This window comes from Aquarana catesbeiana, linkage group LG02, assembly GCF_042186555.1.
Source record: "Aquarana catesbeiana isolate 2022-GZ linkage group LG02, ASM4218655v1, whole genome shotgun sequence".
NCBI classification, from domain to species: domain Eukaryota; kingdom Metazoa; phylum Chordata; class Amphibia; order Anura; family Ranidae; genus Aquarana; species Aquarana catesbeiana.
Genome location: NC_133325.1, coordinates 320,974,181 through 320,991,464, shown reverse-complemented (window position 1 = coordinate 320,991,464; position 17,284 = coordinate 320,974,181). Strand labels below are relative to the sequence as shown.

Genomic DNA, 17,284 nt, shown 5'->3' with positions numbered 1-17,284 from the left:
TACTTGGCAGCCCTGACTGTCCTACCCCTGTCAGTAATGTGAATTGTAATCCAACGTTTAGAATTTGCCAGGGATAGTATGTACTAAAGCAGCACTTGAACGAGACAAGTGTGACTGTTTTTTCTACAGAGTACAGTTGACAAAAAGCGTGCCAATCAACTTGAGAGCAATGGCTTTGCCGGGCGCATTCACCTCTTGCCAGATCTCTTACAGCAAAGCCATTCCTCCTCCACCACCTCCTCCCCATCCTCAAGTCAGCCGACACCTACCATGTCCCCACAGACACCCCAGGACAAGTTAACTGCTAATGAGGTATGTCTGACACTAGCTGGCTGCTTACTTAGTAAATAGGGTGGTGTCTGGTGAGATGCTTCCCTCTTAACACCACTCTAAACTTTTTTTAGGTCGTGCAAAACTAAACGCTCTGAGCCTATATTCATGTGTTGCACTGTCATCTGCATGTCTGTACTGTCAACTAAATATTCACGGCACATTACAAAGTTCACTGATTACTTTACAGATTAGGCATCAGTGAACATGTTTCATTTGTTCTGTGTTCTTCCAAACGCCTCACGTGGTACTGCACTTTTTCTCTGCATTATATGTATGTATGCGTTTGTTAGTGTTTCTCATCTGCTTTGAGATATAGGCAGAACCTTATCAGTGTAGAATAGTAGGATGTTCATGTGGGGAGCATAATTTGTACATTAGGAATGCTTGTAAAATTTATTTGCTCTTGGAAAAAACTTTAAGTGTCTCGATTGACATTAATGGGCCTCCCTGAACAGGGATGCACAGAGCACCTGTGCATCCCCATACAGGCAAACGCTGCCCTTGCAAGGGTGTGCGCTGTAGTGTGCTGGTGTGAACAAGGCCTAATGGAGAGCATAGTTCCACAGAACTGAGTTAAAGCAGAAAACTATTTAGAGCCCTGAGCGCTCATACACATTGGTGTATTGTGCACCCACTGCTCATTTTCTCTTTCCCTCACTTTAGTTGCCATTGTTTATTTGCATCTATTGACAGGCGTGTGTACTTCAGCAACAGCATCTGTAGTTAAGCTTAGTATATCCTGGGAGCACTCAGTGGGGGTTAGCCACACACAGGGAGCACTGCTATATCATGGCTGTGTATATGAAACCTGAGAAATATTTTACCAATAATTCTTATAGGTCTTTGAAAGTTATTACTCCATCACTCAAATTGTTGCAAGATGGGTGATAGTCCTATATATTTATTTGCCACTAATATCTATTTTCAGAACTGCATCTTTTAATAGAAAAGATTAGTTTGACTGTTAGCTGAGGGGCTGGCACACCACGGTAGATTTACAAAAACTGGAGAATGCAAAATCTGGTGCAGCTGTGCATGATAGCCAAGCAACTTCTAAGTTCAGCTTGTTTAATTAGAGAATAAGTTCACGATTTTTAAGCTATATGTAACAATAAAGATTGTTTATTTTAATAAGCATTTGTATGTGTCTACCTCAGTAACAACTTCACATCTACTAAAGTCCTGGCACCCAATTAGGATGTTTTTCTTTTGGTACTTGCACCTTTGGGAACATGCTACACCCAATTTTAGGGTGGAACATGTAACATGTTCCCAGTGTTGCAGCTGCTGCCCCCCTCCCTCCCTTCGGCAGCAGTACAGGGAGAATTTCCCTGTACTAGCTGTCACTGTTTGAAAACAGCGCGGCTGTGTGGGGCTCCGCTCACACGACTGTCATCGTACACACATCTCTGTGTGTGTCTAAATGAACTACAAGCCCCGACATCCTTAGTGGCTCATGGCTTGTAGTTCTCAATGAACTACCAAGGCGCTGTGGAGCGCCATGGCAGTTCATTGAGTCTTCCTGTCAGTGAGTATCAGCTTACCCATATGGGATGTACAGGCAAGCAGATACACCGACAATGTGCAGTCTGCAATGCTTTACAGGATCCCTACTACAAAAAAAAAAAAAAATGAATGCACATTTTTTTTTACCTGCAAAAAACTTGTGCACCATTTATTTCTTTTTACGTGAACTTCTCATTCAAGCTTTGACCAAAGTAAAAAAAAAAAAAAAAAAAAAAAAAAATGGAAGCTGATTGGTTTTTATGAAGAGTTGCACCAGATTTTGCACTCTCCAGTTTTAGTGAATTAACCCCATAATGTTAATTTTAGTGCTATAAAAGATCTCTCCTTCAGTGATCTTTCCTCTAGTGTTCCTTGCCCTCTAACATACCACCTGCATGCTTCAAAGCTACTGTAAAGTCTTTCAGTTTCAAATAGGTAATTTTCCCTTTATCTGTAAATAAATGGCCTGGGATCTACATGCTCCCTCGCCTAATGCAATATCTGCTCTGATAACGGAAGAATGAAAAAGCAGGAAGGAAAGTCCAGTCTGATGACTCTTGCTTTTGTTTGTATGCTGTCATTGTGTGACCATTTTTGGTTGCTCACTGCATGAGCTCTGTGTAAGTGTTTTAGAATTTGGCAGCTTTAGATGTGCATATTGCCAAAACTGTAAATATTTGAGCCATCTGAATCTGAGTGCAAATCGGGTTCGGATGACCAAACCATAACAGGAGTGGGCAGCCTAAATTTGTTTCTGTCTACAAACTGTCCCAAGTTCACAAATTGCTCTAGCTATCCCTATTTTTATGGGAAGAAATATAGGATCTTAAAGGAAACCAATATGATAACATTTTTAGTGCCATTTGCAGTAAATGGATAGATCTTTCTTGCTGTATGTGTCTCTTTCACTATGAGCTGCTGGCTAATACACCTATTGCTTTGAATTATTTTAAGCATCTCATATTCTCCTTTTTGCTTCAGTGTTGAGCTTGTGGTTTGCTTATGATCCCTGCAACATCTTTTTCTTCCTCTTGTTTATGTGCCAGCTTCATCTGCAAGCAAACATTATGAATGTATTTCATCTAATGCACTTTAATGGCATAATCAATCACTATGTTCAATGTATTGTGTCAAGTATTTCATTCTACATTGACTTACACTGACCTTTTAAATTGTCATGATTTGGATTTTTCTATTTATCCAGCTTCCAGATATTTTCTTTTGAAGCAGGTACAAGTTGTGCATTCACAATTATTTTTGTTTTAGAACCTACAGAAATTATTTTTCAATTTGGCTATTTAAGCAAAACAAAAGTTTTATGAATATAAAAATAACAAAGGATTTTTTTAATTGCCTAATTTAATTGGTAATTTGGGCTAAAAATGTAGCACAGCTCTGCAATAAGTTAGCATTTCCCCACATTTTGTCTCTACAAAATTCTACTTAAAAATACCCTATAATTCTGGCAGAAGTCCAATTGGCTCCTAAATTCTTGCAATATGCTTGGGATTTCAGCAGTCGCACTGTGTTGTGAGCAATGTTATCTGCCATGTCTGAATTCTCCCCTACTGAACTGCAATTCCATCCATACCCCTTTCCATATCTCCATAACATAAGGGGGAGGTGTCCTGTAGTCCATGAGGGAAGAACTCTGATAGGGTTGTCAGCAATTCTCTTGAGATTTCAGTGCAGAAAAGTTTGTCAGCTCACTACAGAAAGTTAGGAGCTTATTGAATTTTCTGCAGGAAGAACAGATATTTTGTGTAAATATGTGCATGTATTGCCGGGATGTACTTTAATTTTGTGTGTAGGGGGATGTTGTTTTTTTGCCCAGACATGCAGATTAAGTACAAGTTCCACTTGCATAGTGCTGTCAAATATTAGCAGACAGATGGCGCTATTTAATCATCTTCCACAAAGTGCTGACATGCACTGCACTGTGTTGTTTTGCAGGCAGTAGTTTGCTCTAATGTAGAGATTTACTGACCGTTTAAATTGAAGAGCTACAGCATAAGTCTTAGAATATCACAGCTTTACAATAACTTATAAAACTACTACAGTTAGTGTATTTTTTTTTCCGTTTTGTTTCCTTAAAAAGTATTCATTTTCTAAACATTTTACTAAAGTGCCCTTGGTTTTCACCTATTTACAGAATTTTAGGTACAACATGATATGTAATATTAAAAGCCATGATGTATAAAGTTTTCAGCCAAAATAAACTTAGATAAAGCAAACCTAGTGCATGTATAGTAGTTTAGGCAATTACAATCACAGCAGTGTAGAATTGGCATAAAGACCTATTGATATTCCAGCCTAATTTGAATTAAATTGCTCCTATGTTATCGGTAATGTTATATAGAAATTATAATCTATATGCGAATCATAGTTGCCTTATTTTTCACCCAGCTTCTCTTATAATAGAATGTAACCACCTCACCATCTACCACCATGCACAGTATCAGAATTATGTTAAGACTTTGATGTTCACTTACATTTTTTCATTTGCTTCAGACCCAGTCAGCAAGTAACACCCTCCAGAAACACAAATCTTCCTCCTCCTTCACACCTTTTATTGATCCTCGATTACTACAGATATCTCCGTCCAGTGGTACAACTGTGACATCAGTGGGTAAGTGTCCTCCTTTTAGCACTAAGCATCTGTTCAGCCTATACCATTGCTACATTAAGTGCTATATAGTGAATGGTGATTCAGGAATTAAGTTCTTTATGATTAACGTTTAGAGTCTAACCTGAAAACAGACAATGGTTCTTAGGCATTTTCTCATAACCATATATATTACTGATGTGTAGATACTGTTGATATTTGATATCTCCAACCTGCTTGACCTCTCTTCTGATTTCCTGTAAATATAGTATGTGTTCTTGTGCTCCAGGCTAACGGCTACCCTGCTTCTAACAACCTTTACATTATCGTTTACTATACCAAACATAGGCAGGAAAGAAGCCTTCCTCATTAGCTGTGCAGTGAAAGAACTCTGGTATCGTGATTAGCAGCTGCCCACTGCAGTACCCATCAGTAAAAGATCATTACGTTCAACATATTTTGCCTTGCTTTACTAGTTGTCTCGCTGAGTTGTACGTGGTCACTGTCAAGTGACCAGAAATGTATTTCAGTTCTGCTGTCTTTTGGATATGACGAAAGTGAATCTAATTTTTTCTACACCCCGTGCATTGCTGGCTACATTTGTCAGTAAAGGTTTGACTCCCAATTGCATGCAGAGCTGACCCTTCTTTTGTTTATCACCTCTGTACCAAAAAAAATATCCAGCATGTTAAATTGTTGGTCTGATCTCCTTATTACCTTAATAAACTAGTATAATTACCCATGTCGGCTGGTCAGATCTCAGCCTGCCTTAAATGTTAATTTTCAGTTCATTTTGTGTTACTGTAGGTGCATCTGTGTCACTCAGTCCCATTAGTGGTGTCTGCCTCCCCCCACCCTGCTTGCTATGTGCAGTGTAAATAAAGCTGGCAATGAAACGAATAAGTTTTGTCATTGAACATATAACCGCTTATATCTTTCAGGTACTTACATGCGCACACTGGAAGCTAACCTTAAAAATACTAATTTTATTTTAGTGGGATTTTCCAGTGAAGCGTTGAGGCCCGATGCTATGAGACAAGATCCTACAAGGAAAGGATCAGTTGTTAATGTTAATCCCACGAACACAAGGCCACAGAGTGACACCCCTGAGATTCGCAAATATAAGAAGAGGTTTAACTCTGAGATATTATGTGCAGCTCTGTGGGGTGAGTTTTTATCATCATATGGTACTTAAAAGAACAGTCTTATGTAAAACCGTCTACTTTGCATGAATGACGGTCATAATTGTACAAAATGCTTTGCTCTGCATTATTCTATTTATTTATTACAGGTACTTATATAGCACCATCAGTTTACACAATGCTTTACTTGTATATTTTACATTCACATCAGTCCCTGCCCTCAAGAGCTTACAATTTAACCACTTTCCGCCAGTAGGCCGTCACATGATGTACTGGACTTTGAGTGGAGATATCTAAATCATGCCAGCAGCTACAGGCATCATCCAGATAACTTGTTTTTTTTTTTTTTGTTTTCCTCCCGGTGTTTACTCTCACATGTACGCCATCTTAGCGATTGTTTACCCCCCCGCTTGATTGCTTTTACGGGCACCCCCCAACCTCCTAAGATCCCCTCTAACTCTAAACTGTTAACTTGTAAACATTTTTTAAAGCGTAGGCTATGGGAAATTTTTAGGTACCAAACTTTTTTTTTTTTTTTTTTTTTAAGTCTTAAAAAAATTTTTTTCCCAAAACAAAAGCGTTTGAAAAAATGCTGCCTAAATACAGTGTGACAAAAAAATTGCAACAGCCGCCATTTTATTCCCCTGGGTCTCTAAAAATATATATATGCAGTGGGGAAAATAATTATTTGATCCCCTGCAGATTTTGTAAGTTTGCTCACTTACAAAGAAATGAAGGGTCTAATTTTTATCATAGGTGTGTTTTAAATGATAGAGACAGAATTTCAAAATACAGAAAAAACACATGACACAAATGTTCTAAATTGAGCTGCAGTTCAGTGAATAAATTAAGTATTGTATCCCCAAGCAAAACATGACTTAGTACTTGGTGGAGAAACCCATGTTGGCAAGCAGAGGTAAGACATTTCCTGTGTTTGGTTACCAGGTTTGCTCACATTTCAGGATGGATTTTGGTCTACTCTTTACAGATCGTCTCTAAATCCTTAAAGGGGTTGTAAACGCTCACTTTAACCCCTTGCCGACCAGCGTGCGGCGATTTACGTCGGCACAATGGCACGGCTGGGCAAATGGGTGTACAGGTACAGTGCCTTGCAAAAGTATTCACCCCCTTGGCTTTTTACCTATTTTGTTACATTACAGCCTTTAGTTCAATGTTTTTTTAATCTGAATTATATGTGATGGATCAGAACACAACAGTCTAAGTTTGGTGAAGTAAAATTTAGAAAAATATATACATAAAACTATTTTTCAGAATTAAAAAAAACTGATAATTGGCATGTGCTTTGCTTATGTATTCACCCCCTTTGTTATGAAGCCCATAAAAAGCTCTGGTGCAACCATTTACCTTCAGAAGTCGCATAAATAGAGAAATGATGTCCACTTGTGTGCAATCTAATTGTCACATGATCTGTCATTACATATATAAACCTTTCTGAAAGGCCCCAGAGGCTGCAACACCTAAGCAAGAGACACCATTAACCAAACACTGCCATGAAGACCAAGGAACTCTCCAAACAAGTAAGGGGCAATGTTGTTGAGACGTACAAGTCAGGGTTAGGTTATAAAAAAATATCCAAATCTTTGATAATCCCTAGGAGCACCATCAAATCTATCCTAACCAAAAGGAAAGAACATGGCACAACAGCAAACCAGCCAAGAGACAGGCGCACACCAAAACTCATGGACCAGGCACGGAGGACATTAATCAGAGAGACAGTACAGAGACCTAAGGTAGCAACACGACAGATCTACTGCTCCCTGTCATCGGGAGCAGTGATCTCTTTCATGTTCTAGTGAGACAATCCCCCTACAGTTAGTATCACTCCCTAGGACACACTTAACCCCTTGATGGCCCCCTAGTGTTTAACCCCTTCCCTGCCAGTGTCATTTACACAGTAATCAGTGCTTTTTTATAGCACTGATCGCTGTATAAATGACAGTGGTCCCAAAATAATGTAAAAAGTGTCCGATGCGTCCGCCACAATATCAGTCCCCATAAAAATTGCAGATCGCCGCCATTACTAAAAAAAAAAAAAATTAATAATAAAAATGCCATAAATCTATCCCCTATTTTGTAGACGCTATAACTTTTGCGCATACCAATCAATATATCCTTATTAATAATTTTTTTCGAAATTGACGCTTTTTTTTTGTTTATAGCGTAAAAAATAAAAACCGCAGAGGTGATCAAATACCACCAAAAGAAAGCTCTATTTGTGGGGAAAAAAAGGACATCAATTTTGTTTGGGTGCAACGTTGCACGACCATGCAGTTGTCAGTTAAAGCGACGCAGTGCCGTATCACAATAAGTGCTCTGGTTAGGGAGGGGGTAAATCCTCTTGGGGCTGAAGTGGTTAATGCATCCTATGCATTAAGCTGATAAAACTTCTGACACTGACCAGAACCCCGCCACATTCTGACACATTCTGTGTCTGTGGACGCAAATGCTGGACTCGGGAGCGCGCCCGCAAGGTGACCCCCAGGGAGAGAGCTTCTCCTAGGGGGTTTACCGATGCAAGGAGCAGCCGCGAGCGCCGTTAGGGGACCCCAGAAGATGATGATTGGGGCCACACTGTACAAAACGAACTTCACAATAGAGGTAAGTATGATCTGTTATTTAAAAAAAAAAACGAGGGTTTACAACCCCTTTTAAGGTTTCTTGGCTGTCACTTGACTGGCTAGGCCACTCCATGGCCTTTAATGTGCTTCTTCTTGAGCCACTCCTTTGTTGCTTTGGTGGTATGTTTTAGGTCGTTGTCATGCTGGAAGACCAATCCCATGACCCATCTTCAATGTTCTGGCTGTGTGACGAAGGTTCAAATCCAAGATTTTAGAATACATTGGCCCCTCAATTGGCCTGTACCTTTAGCCGGGAAACCGCCCCAAAGCATAATGTTTTCACCTTTGTGTATGACTGTAGGGATGGTGTTCTTAGGATCATAGTCAGCATTTTTCTTCCACCAAACATGGCATGGCGAGTTAATGCCAAAGAGCTCCATTTTGGTCTCATCTGACCACAGCACTTTCTCCCAATCCTCTGAATCATATAGATGTTCATCAGCAAACTTAAGACAGGCCTGTACATGTGCCTTCTTGAGATCGGGGGCCTTTCAGGCACTGCAAGATTTCAATCCGTGGTGGCGTATTGTTACCAAAAGTTTGTTTGACTGTGGTCCCAACTGCCTTGAGATCATTCACAAGCTGATCCCTCACTTTTCTCATGATCATCCTTACCCAATGAGGCGAAATCTTGCATGAAGCTCCAGACCAAGGGTGATTGATGGTTAATTTGTATTTCTTACATTTGCGAATAATCACTCCAACACTTGTCTCCTTCTCGCCAAGCTTCTTGCTGATGGTCTTGTAGCACATTCCAGCCTTGTACAGGTCTACAATCTTGACCCTGACATCCTTTGACAGCTCTTTGGTCTTGGCCATAATCGTGAGGTGTGAATGGAAGAAAGACATTCTGTAGCGGGTTGTCGTTAGGAGCACCACCTTAATTTGACAGAACTAATCTTTGTACCTAATAAGCACATGCTGTAGCCAGTCTGTGGGAGCCAGAATTATTGGTTGGTAGGGGATCAAATACTTATTTTACTCCCTGAACTGTAACTCCATTTATAACATTTGTATCATGTTTTTTTCTGGATGTTTTTGATATTCTCTCTATCATTTAAAATACATCTATGATAACAATTATAGAACCTTCATTTCTTTGTAAGTGGGCAAACTTACAAAATCTGCAGGGGATCAAATATATATTTTCCCCACGGTTTATATAATGTTTGGGGGTTCTGAGTAATTTTCTGGCAAAAAAAAGATGATTTTTACATGTAGGAGAGGAACGCCAGAATGGGCCCGATATGGAAGTTAAGGTCCCTATCTCACATTCATTTATACACAGACTAGGGCCAGTTTAGACAGGAGCCAATTAAAGTGACACGAAAGGTTCGATTTTTATTTTTTAAAAATAACAAAACATGTCCTACTTGCCTCCACTGTGCAGCTTGTTTTGCACACAGTGGCCCCAAATGGCCTTTTTTTTGGGGTCCCCCGACGGCTCTCCTAGCTGCTCCCTGTTTAAGATAACCCCCTGGGAGAAGCTCTCTCCCAGGGGGTTACCTTGCGGGCGCTTTTCCCGAATCCTGCATTCGGCATCCATAGCTGCCGAGTGCAGGACACAGCCCCGCCCCCTGTGTCATTGGATTTGTTTGACAGCAGCGCGAGCCAATGGCTGCGTTGCTATCAATCTATCCAATGAAGAGCCAAGAAGACCGGCCGAAATCCAGCGCATTCTCGACGCGGGACTTTCCAGGGCTCAGGTAAGTAAACGGGTGCTGGGGGGCCAGTGAGCATCGGATGTTTTTTCACCTTAATGCATAGGCTGCATTAGGGTGAAAAAAACGGGAACCTTTACAACCCCTTTTACCTAACAGCATGTCTTTGTAAAGCTTCGCCTTATTAACTTAATACACACTCCATACACTTGCACAGAAAAAGGGGGTGGTGCCGAGTCATACATCCGGTGGCTATGGATGCCGAATGCTGGACTCAGGAGCGCGCCCGCAAGGTAACCCCCTCAGGAGAGCGCTTCTCCTAGGGGGGTTATCTGATGTGGGGAGGAGCAGTGAGAGCCGCTGGGGGACCCCAGAAGACCATGTTCGGGGCCACTCTGTGCAAAACGAGGTGCACAGTGGAGGTAAGTATGATACGTTTGCTATTTAAAAAAAAAGGGAAAAAAAAAGAAACAAACCCTTACAGCCTTTTGCTCTACTACATAGAGGATTATAGTTAAAAAAAATAAATATAAATAAATACGATTTCAGCTGTTGGTCTAGTCCATCTAAATCTGCTAGTACATCTAGCACTACCCTCCCCCCAGATGATAAACCAGCTGTCAAGAGGTTTGTTGCTCCTCCATAGAGTGGAAACACCCTAAAGCCTTGGTACACATGTACCGAAAGTTGGCTGGTTCAGCAGAAGTTTGTCTGCTGACCAATTTCTGTCAAATGGTCATGCTGGAAAACCAACATTCGATTAGAGCTTGTAGCCAATGGCTGTAGAGAAGGGGGAACGAGGAGTCTTCCCTGTCAGAATACGGTAACACATAGTTGTGTTGATGCAGAGATCTGTCCGTTTTTTTTCTTTTGTTCAACCTGCTGATTGAATGAAAAGAAAAAACTTTACCCAGCTTAAGACCGGAAGTGTGTTTAGATTACGACGTGAAAATTGAAAGTAAATTTTAAAAAAAGCTTAAAAATAACTAATGCACCCACCACATTTTTGAGGCCTGGTAAGCTGCAATGTATTTACTGTTTTGTTTAAACAACATCTTTCTCTGAAAGGAAAGCACTGCACTGCCTAACACATCCCTAATTTTAATGGGCACAGTGAAAAAGGAAGGGTGTTGCCCTGAGTACAGTAACCCATAGGTGGTCAATGAGCATAAATCAATAGTGACTGAAAAGAGTTTAAAATTATTTGCCAGGAAAAGTAGCTGACATATGTATTTTAACTTTGACTCTTCTTATGAGAGGTATAAATGTGATTTATCTTTGCATCCTTGTTATGGATATGACACTGCATATAGTTTATACCTAGAGATAAGCTGAAATGTAATGCAATTCAGTTTGGGCAAATCTTCTACTTTTCACCTTCACTGGAAATATTCAGCATGAAAGGTCATCATTTTTTCCCCAAATATAATACCTGTAGCAACAGCTTTTCAATGACCTCAGATTATATAATTTTGTTCATTTACATTTTTTTAAATTTTTTGGTTCTTTATAAGAAAGCTTTAGAAATATACATTTCAAATCTTCAAATGGGATCCTAGCTTATCAGGGATTGGTTAATGGTTTTAGTATTCTGGTTTATTTTGTTGGCAGTGTTTGCGCCATCATAATAATTTGCATGTGATAGTTTAAGCTTATTTTTTCTGATTATCATCCATAGGGGTTAACTTGTTGGTGGGTACTGAAAGTGGATTGATGCTGTTGGACAGGAGTGGTCAGGGAAAAGTGTACCCCCTCATCAACAGAAGACGATTCCAGCAGATGGATGTCCTTGAAGGCCTCAATGTCTTGGTGACTATATCAGGTAATGTACTACATGTAAAACGTATATTTTATTTGCTAATGATCATTATAAATATAATTTAATCATTTATGGTTGTATTTTGTGAATACTTCAGTAGATTTAATGTGTTTCTCCTTTTTTATCCATAAAAGGAACCTGTAAAGACAAAATTTATGGGAGTTGCCATCCCTTGTTTTTTATTGGGTGCATGCTCTTGGATTTATGCATCCATAATTTCATCTTCTGTTTGAGGGACAAGTCTTTTCTTGATTTTGTATATCTGTAAATTTCCAGGAAAGAAGAACAAGCTCCGAGTGTACTACTTATCATGGCTGAGAAACAAGATACTTCGTAATGACCCAGAGGTGGAGAAGAAGCAAGGGTGGACAACTGTAGGGGATCTGGAGGGATGTGTGCACTATAAAGTTGGTGGGTATCTAATGCTTAATCTTCCCTAATATATTTACCAGTGTGACTGTTTTATTGTGAAGAGGTAGCAGATAATTTGTGTGGAAAACCAGAGAATCCCAGGTAATAGTCGTGTAGACTGGAGTAGCAGCAGCTCTAACTAGAGGCTCCTAAGAAGGGATGGCTTTATTGCTCAAACTGGTCATTTTCTTGGTGAAATGTATTTGTGTGTTCAAATCACAATACTATCACTATCGAATTGCAGCACTAATGATCTGCCATGGTTATATATTTAGCACAGCCTAGTTTAGTCATTTTACCATTTGTTGTTTCCCTTTGACCCATCAATATAGTTTAGTGATAATAAACTGATTAAAACAATTATGGAATACTTTTAAGGGTCTATTTATAAAAAATTGAATGTTCTTAAAGTGGTTGTAAAGCGGTATCCCGGGACTGCTGCAACAGCATCGTTCTAAGGTAAGTATTTCATAATGAGCTAGTATGCGATGCATACTAGCTCATTATGCCTTTTTATTTTGCAGTTTTTTTTTCTTGTTTTTTATCTGGGTTTACAACCACATTAAAGTAGTATTAAACCCTCAGCTTTTTTCTAGCATACTATAAAATAAACCTTCCACCGGTAAACAATTTGTTAAAATTCCTACCCCAGCAGTTGTAATTTACAACTTTCACTGCTGCTGCCTCATCTTTCTCAGTGCTACTTCCTTGAACTTCCAGTCTTCACAGGAAAGAATTAGCAGTGCACAGTGCAATCTTGAGCCAGTTTGGAAGGTTGGAGGAGGACCCAGGGGGTGTGCCTTGCCATCCTAGGCTATAGGGCCACAGTGTAGGGAGACGCAACTAGTCCCTGCATGCAGAGGTGGCTCCATATGAAGGTTGACACCCTGAAATAGGAAATCTGGGACAGTGGTCCTGGAACCAGCTTTAAAACCTTAAAGCGTATCTATGTTCAAAGTTTAAAATTATATATTCATTTTCACATTGTATTTCAATTATTTTTAGCCTAATCCCTAGTAATCTAAATGATCTTAAAGTTTGTGAACTTACGCTGTGAAGATCCCCACACAATTTTCTTGAATTCTGTAACAAGCATTCACTATGCCCTGTATTTAGGCACTGCTGTGACATATTTCACTGAGCCGGCCTTCTTAACCAAAGACATACTGAGAGGAGGAGTTTCGGGGGGCAGAGTCAGTACAGGAATCACTGCTTACACGCAGCTAAGTAGCATGGGATATGTAGTCCGTAGAATTTGAAAGTTAACAGCAGAGAAGAAGCTGCAATGTATGCAGGGAATCCAGGAAGGTGTGGAAAGAGATGACCAGCAAACAGGCAACACTCACAACATGATAGGAGATTGTCAGGAAAGCTTATGCTGTATTTCTTTATCGTACATCACAGGACACAGAGCCACAGTAATTACGGTCTGGGTTATATAGGCACTGTTACTTTCTGGGTTATATAGGTGATGGACACTGGCACACCCTAAACAGGCAGTTCAACTCCCCATATAACCCCCTCCCCTTACCGGGAGTACCTCAGTTTTTTTCGCCAGTGTCTTAGGTGTTGGTCACGAGTAAAGATGTGCTGGACTGAGCTCCGCTGGAATATTCCTTACTGGGGCAAGCCGTGCAACCGGATCCATTCAAAGTGTCTTTTCCAGGCCGAATTGAATGGTACCCGGGCCTCATGTCCGAAGAAACGAGGTTCTGCCTGTAACGCTTCTCTTTTTAAATTGCAGGACCCCAGGATCCAGTATTTGTTTTTTTCAGCCATATTTCTGGCAGAGTGCTTTTTACAGGCCCAGGGCTGTGGATTCCCCCCCCGGTTTAAAAAAAAAAAAAGGGGGGGGGGCCCCAGGCCCTGACTGTGTTTTTTAAACGGAGCCCACCGTGAGAGGTGAAGATTGGGTCTGTTCCTGCAGAACCCTGCAGCTAGATAAGTTGAGGGAGATTCCTGAGGAATTTTTCTAATTCTTGTGGGCTTTCTCCTTTAAAGTAAAAGTTTGCTATGCCTATAGTCACCATTGGGGGCTGTAAAGAGCACGTACCTTTTCCATGCTTGTCTGCATCTCAGGCTGCATGCTTCGCTGGCCCAAAGCTCCAGGTAAAATTGTGGGAAAGGGGGGTTTTCTTCTCCAGGAATGTTCCCCCACATGGATAGCTTCCTCCAGGCAGGGGGAGCATGGCGCTAGATAGCGGTGTGCCACGCTGCTCCCCCCGCCATTACAGCGGTCCTTCTTTGGCAGCTTCCTCCCTCCTCCACCTGTCCTCCTCCATGTGGTCGTGCAGCATCAGAGCCTGCCTCGTGCGGGAAATCACTCTATTTTAAAATAGATGGGGGGGGGCATGGTGGGTAATCGGAGGGAGGAGGGGCAGGGCTTAGCGGCGTTGGCACGAATTGAGCGTCTGCAACGCGGGCTGTATAGCTAGAAAATGCACCTTTTTTCAGGTGCATACAGCTAGAGGGACACAGAGCGGACGGGGGGGGCATGTGAGTTGGTGACACAGGCATTTCCTAGGCACATTTACTTTAAGCATCAGGCTGAGCCTAATAGCAGCGGCAGTTGCTAGACTATTGCTCAGCAGTGGGTGCATTTTTTTGGTGATACCTCTGCGTTGTGCTTGGCACTATGACCAGAGGAGGTGGTTCAAATGCAGCAAAGACAAAGGACACGAAGGGGTCACCCTCTGGTCCTAAGGACCTGCAACACCATCCCGTACTAAGGAGGCTGGTAAGAGTGAGCCATCGGGGTTATCAGGGGCTGCAATTGCTTTCAACACTTCAGCCCCTGTCTATATAACGGAGCAGGTTTTCTCTTCAGCTATGAGTGGCTTAGAGGAAAGATTAGTGGCTTTAATCACGTCTTCACAGAGTGGAAGAAAACGCATTAGGTCCCTACCACCCAGGATCCCCAAACGAGGAGTCAAGTGAGGAAGGATCTTCAGCTTCACATGCTGAGAAGTTGCTGGTACATTCTTACTGAAATGGTCCGCTCCACATTTAAGATATCTTTAATGGAGTCGGTTGAAGAGCCCACTTCCTGTTTGGGTTCACTAAAGCCTCCTCAAGCCTTGCGTGCCCTTCCTGTCCATTCATTACTAGAAAAGCGTATGTATTCTGAGTGGAATCACCCAGATAAGCACTTTTTCCCTCCTAAAAAGTTTTCAACACTTTATCCTATGGAGGAAAAATTTACTAAGATGTCGAGTATACCAGCAATTGACACTGCTATATCCTCTGTGAATAAAAATTTGACTTGTCCTGTTGACAATACGCAAATGCTTAGGGATCCAACTGATAAAAAAATTGGAATTTCTGTTAAACATATTTTCCCTGGCAGGTTCAGTGGCGGTAATTGGGGTATGTCAGTCCTTGAGAGACCAGTTGAAACAGGTACTCAAGGTGGTCCCTGAACAGCAGGCCCAGGAATTCTCTGAGCTGCCAGCGGCTTTGTGCTTTGCAATTGACGCAATTAGAGATTCTATTCTTCAAGCCTCTCGCCTTACGCTTGGGTTGGTGCATATGCGTAGAATCTTATGGTTGAAAGGTTGGTCAGCCAAAGCGCCATGCAAAAAGCTCCTGGCTGGTTTTCCTTTCCCTGGTGAAAAGCTGTTTGGGGAGGATTTGGACAAATATATCCAAAGATTATCAAGTGGGGAAAAGTACCCTTTTGCCAGTTAAGAAAAAGAGTAAACGCCCCCTCATTTAAACTGGCTTTCTCCAGTGCTAGTGGCATCAGCCTCCAGGCAGTGGCGATGGCCTCCCCCATCAGGTTCAAGAGGTAAACCTCAGGGTCAATCCCAGGGACAAAAGAGGTCCTGGGGAAAGTAACCTGCAAGACAGAACGCTAAAGCCTCTTTATGAATGGGCGCCCCCACGCACTTGAGTGGGAGGGATGACTTCTGCAGTTCTCAAAGGTCTGGCAGGAAGAATTTCGAGACAGATAGGTGGTCTCCATAATAGCTTTAGGTTACAAACTAGAGTTCCAAGAATTCCTGTCCCCTCGTTTCCTCAGGTCAAATGTCCCCAAAGATCCAGAGGGAAAAAAGTCTCTTTCTAGCGTTAGACCGACCTTTGTCACAAAAGGTGATCTTGGTGGTCCCCGTGAAAGACCAGGGGTCAGGGTTTTTTTTTCAAACCTTTTCACGGTACCAAAACCAAATGGGGATGTCAGATCCATTGTAGATCTCAAAGATCTAAACCGGTTACTGAAGATTTGCTCTTTTCGCATGGAATCAATCAGTAGTCTCCATCCTACAAGGGGGAGAGCTTCTGGCATCAATCGACATCAAGGATGCATACCTGCATGTACCTATTTTCCCTGCTCACCAGAAGTATCTGTGCTTCAAAGTAGAAAAACTTCATTTTCAGTTTGTAGCCTTGCCTTTCGGTCTAGCTACTGCACCTCGGGTGTTTACAAAACTTCTGGCCGTTCCTCTGGCCAAATTCAGGACTCAAGGTATAACAATAATAGCATACCTGGACGACCTGCTCTTAATAGACCGGGCGGTAGTCCGCTTGGATCAAAGTGTAGTCACCACAATCAACTACCTGGAATACCTAGGTTGGGTCATCAACCTAGAAAAATGTTCTTTAAAGCCAGTAAGATGATTAGAGTATTTGGGTCTGGTCATAGATACAGCCCAAAAGAAGGTGTTTTTTTACCCCAGACAAAGATCAGCTCCATAAAGGAGCTGGTCCAAGGGGTCAGGGCAAAGAAAGGTCCTTCCATTTGCCTTTGTATGAAGTTATTGGGGAAGATGGCGACTTCATTCGAAGCAGTTCACTATGCTCAGTTTCATTCGAGACTGCCGCAAAACAGTCAGACACTAGATTTTCCAATGCGTTTGTCGCCAAAAGTGAGCCAGAGCCTCAGTTGGTGGAGGATATAAGAATCTGCAGAAGGGGAAATTCTTCTTATCGGTTACTTGGAAGGTGGTAACAACAAATGCCAGCCTGTCAGGTTGGGGAGCAGTCCTGGAAGAAGCGTCTGTCCAAGGGAAATGGTTCAGAACTAAAAAGACTTTGCCCATCAACATTCTAAAGATTCGGGCAGCGCGTCTAGCCCTAAAGGCCTGGACATTCAGGTTGCAGAATTCTCCTGTCAGGATTCAATCCGACATTGCCACAGCAGTGGCTTATATCAATCACCAAGGGGGCAC

General features: G+C 41.6%; 1 protein-coding gene across 1 annotated transcript in view; it reads left to right on the top strand.

Annotated features, from left to right (window-relative positions):
* MAP4K4 (mitogen-activated protein kinase kinase kinase kinase 4) overlaps positions 1 to 17,284 on the top strand; it is a 131,921-nt gene that overhangs the window by 94,163 nt on the left and 20,474 nt on the right. The window contains exons 22-26 of the mRNA XM_073614774.1: positions 130 to 312; positions 4,351 to 4,468; positions 5,440 to 5,610; positions 11,565 to 11,708; positions 11,982 to 12,116. Coding sequence (XP_073470875.1) covers positions 130 to 312; positions 4,351 to 4,468; positions 5,440 to 5,610; positions 11,565 to 11,708; positions 11,982 to 12,116 — 751 coding nt within the window. The remainder of the gene's footprint in view (positions 1 to 129; positions 313 to 4,350; positions 4,469 to 5,439; positions 5,611 to 11,564; positions 11,709 to 11,981; positions 12,117 to 17,284) is intronic.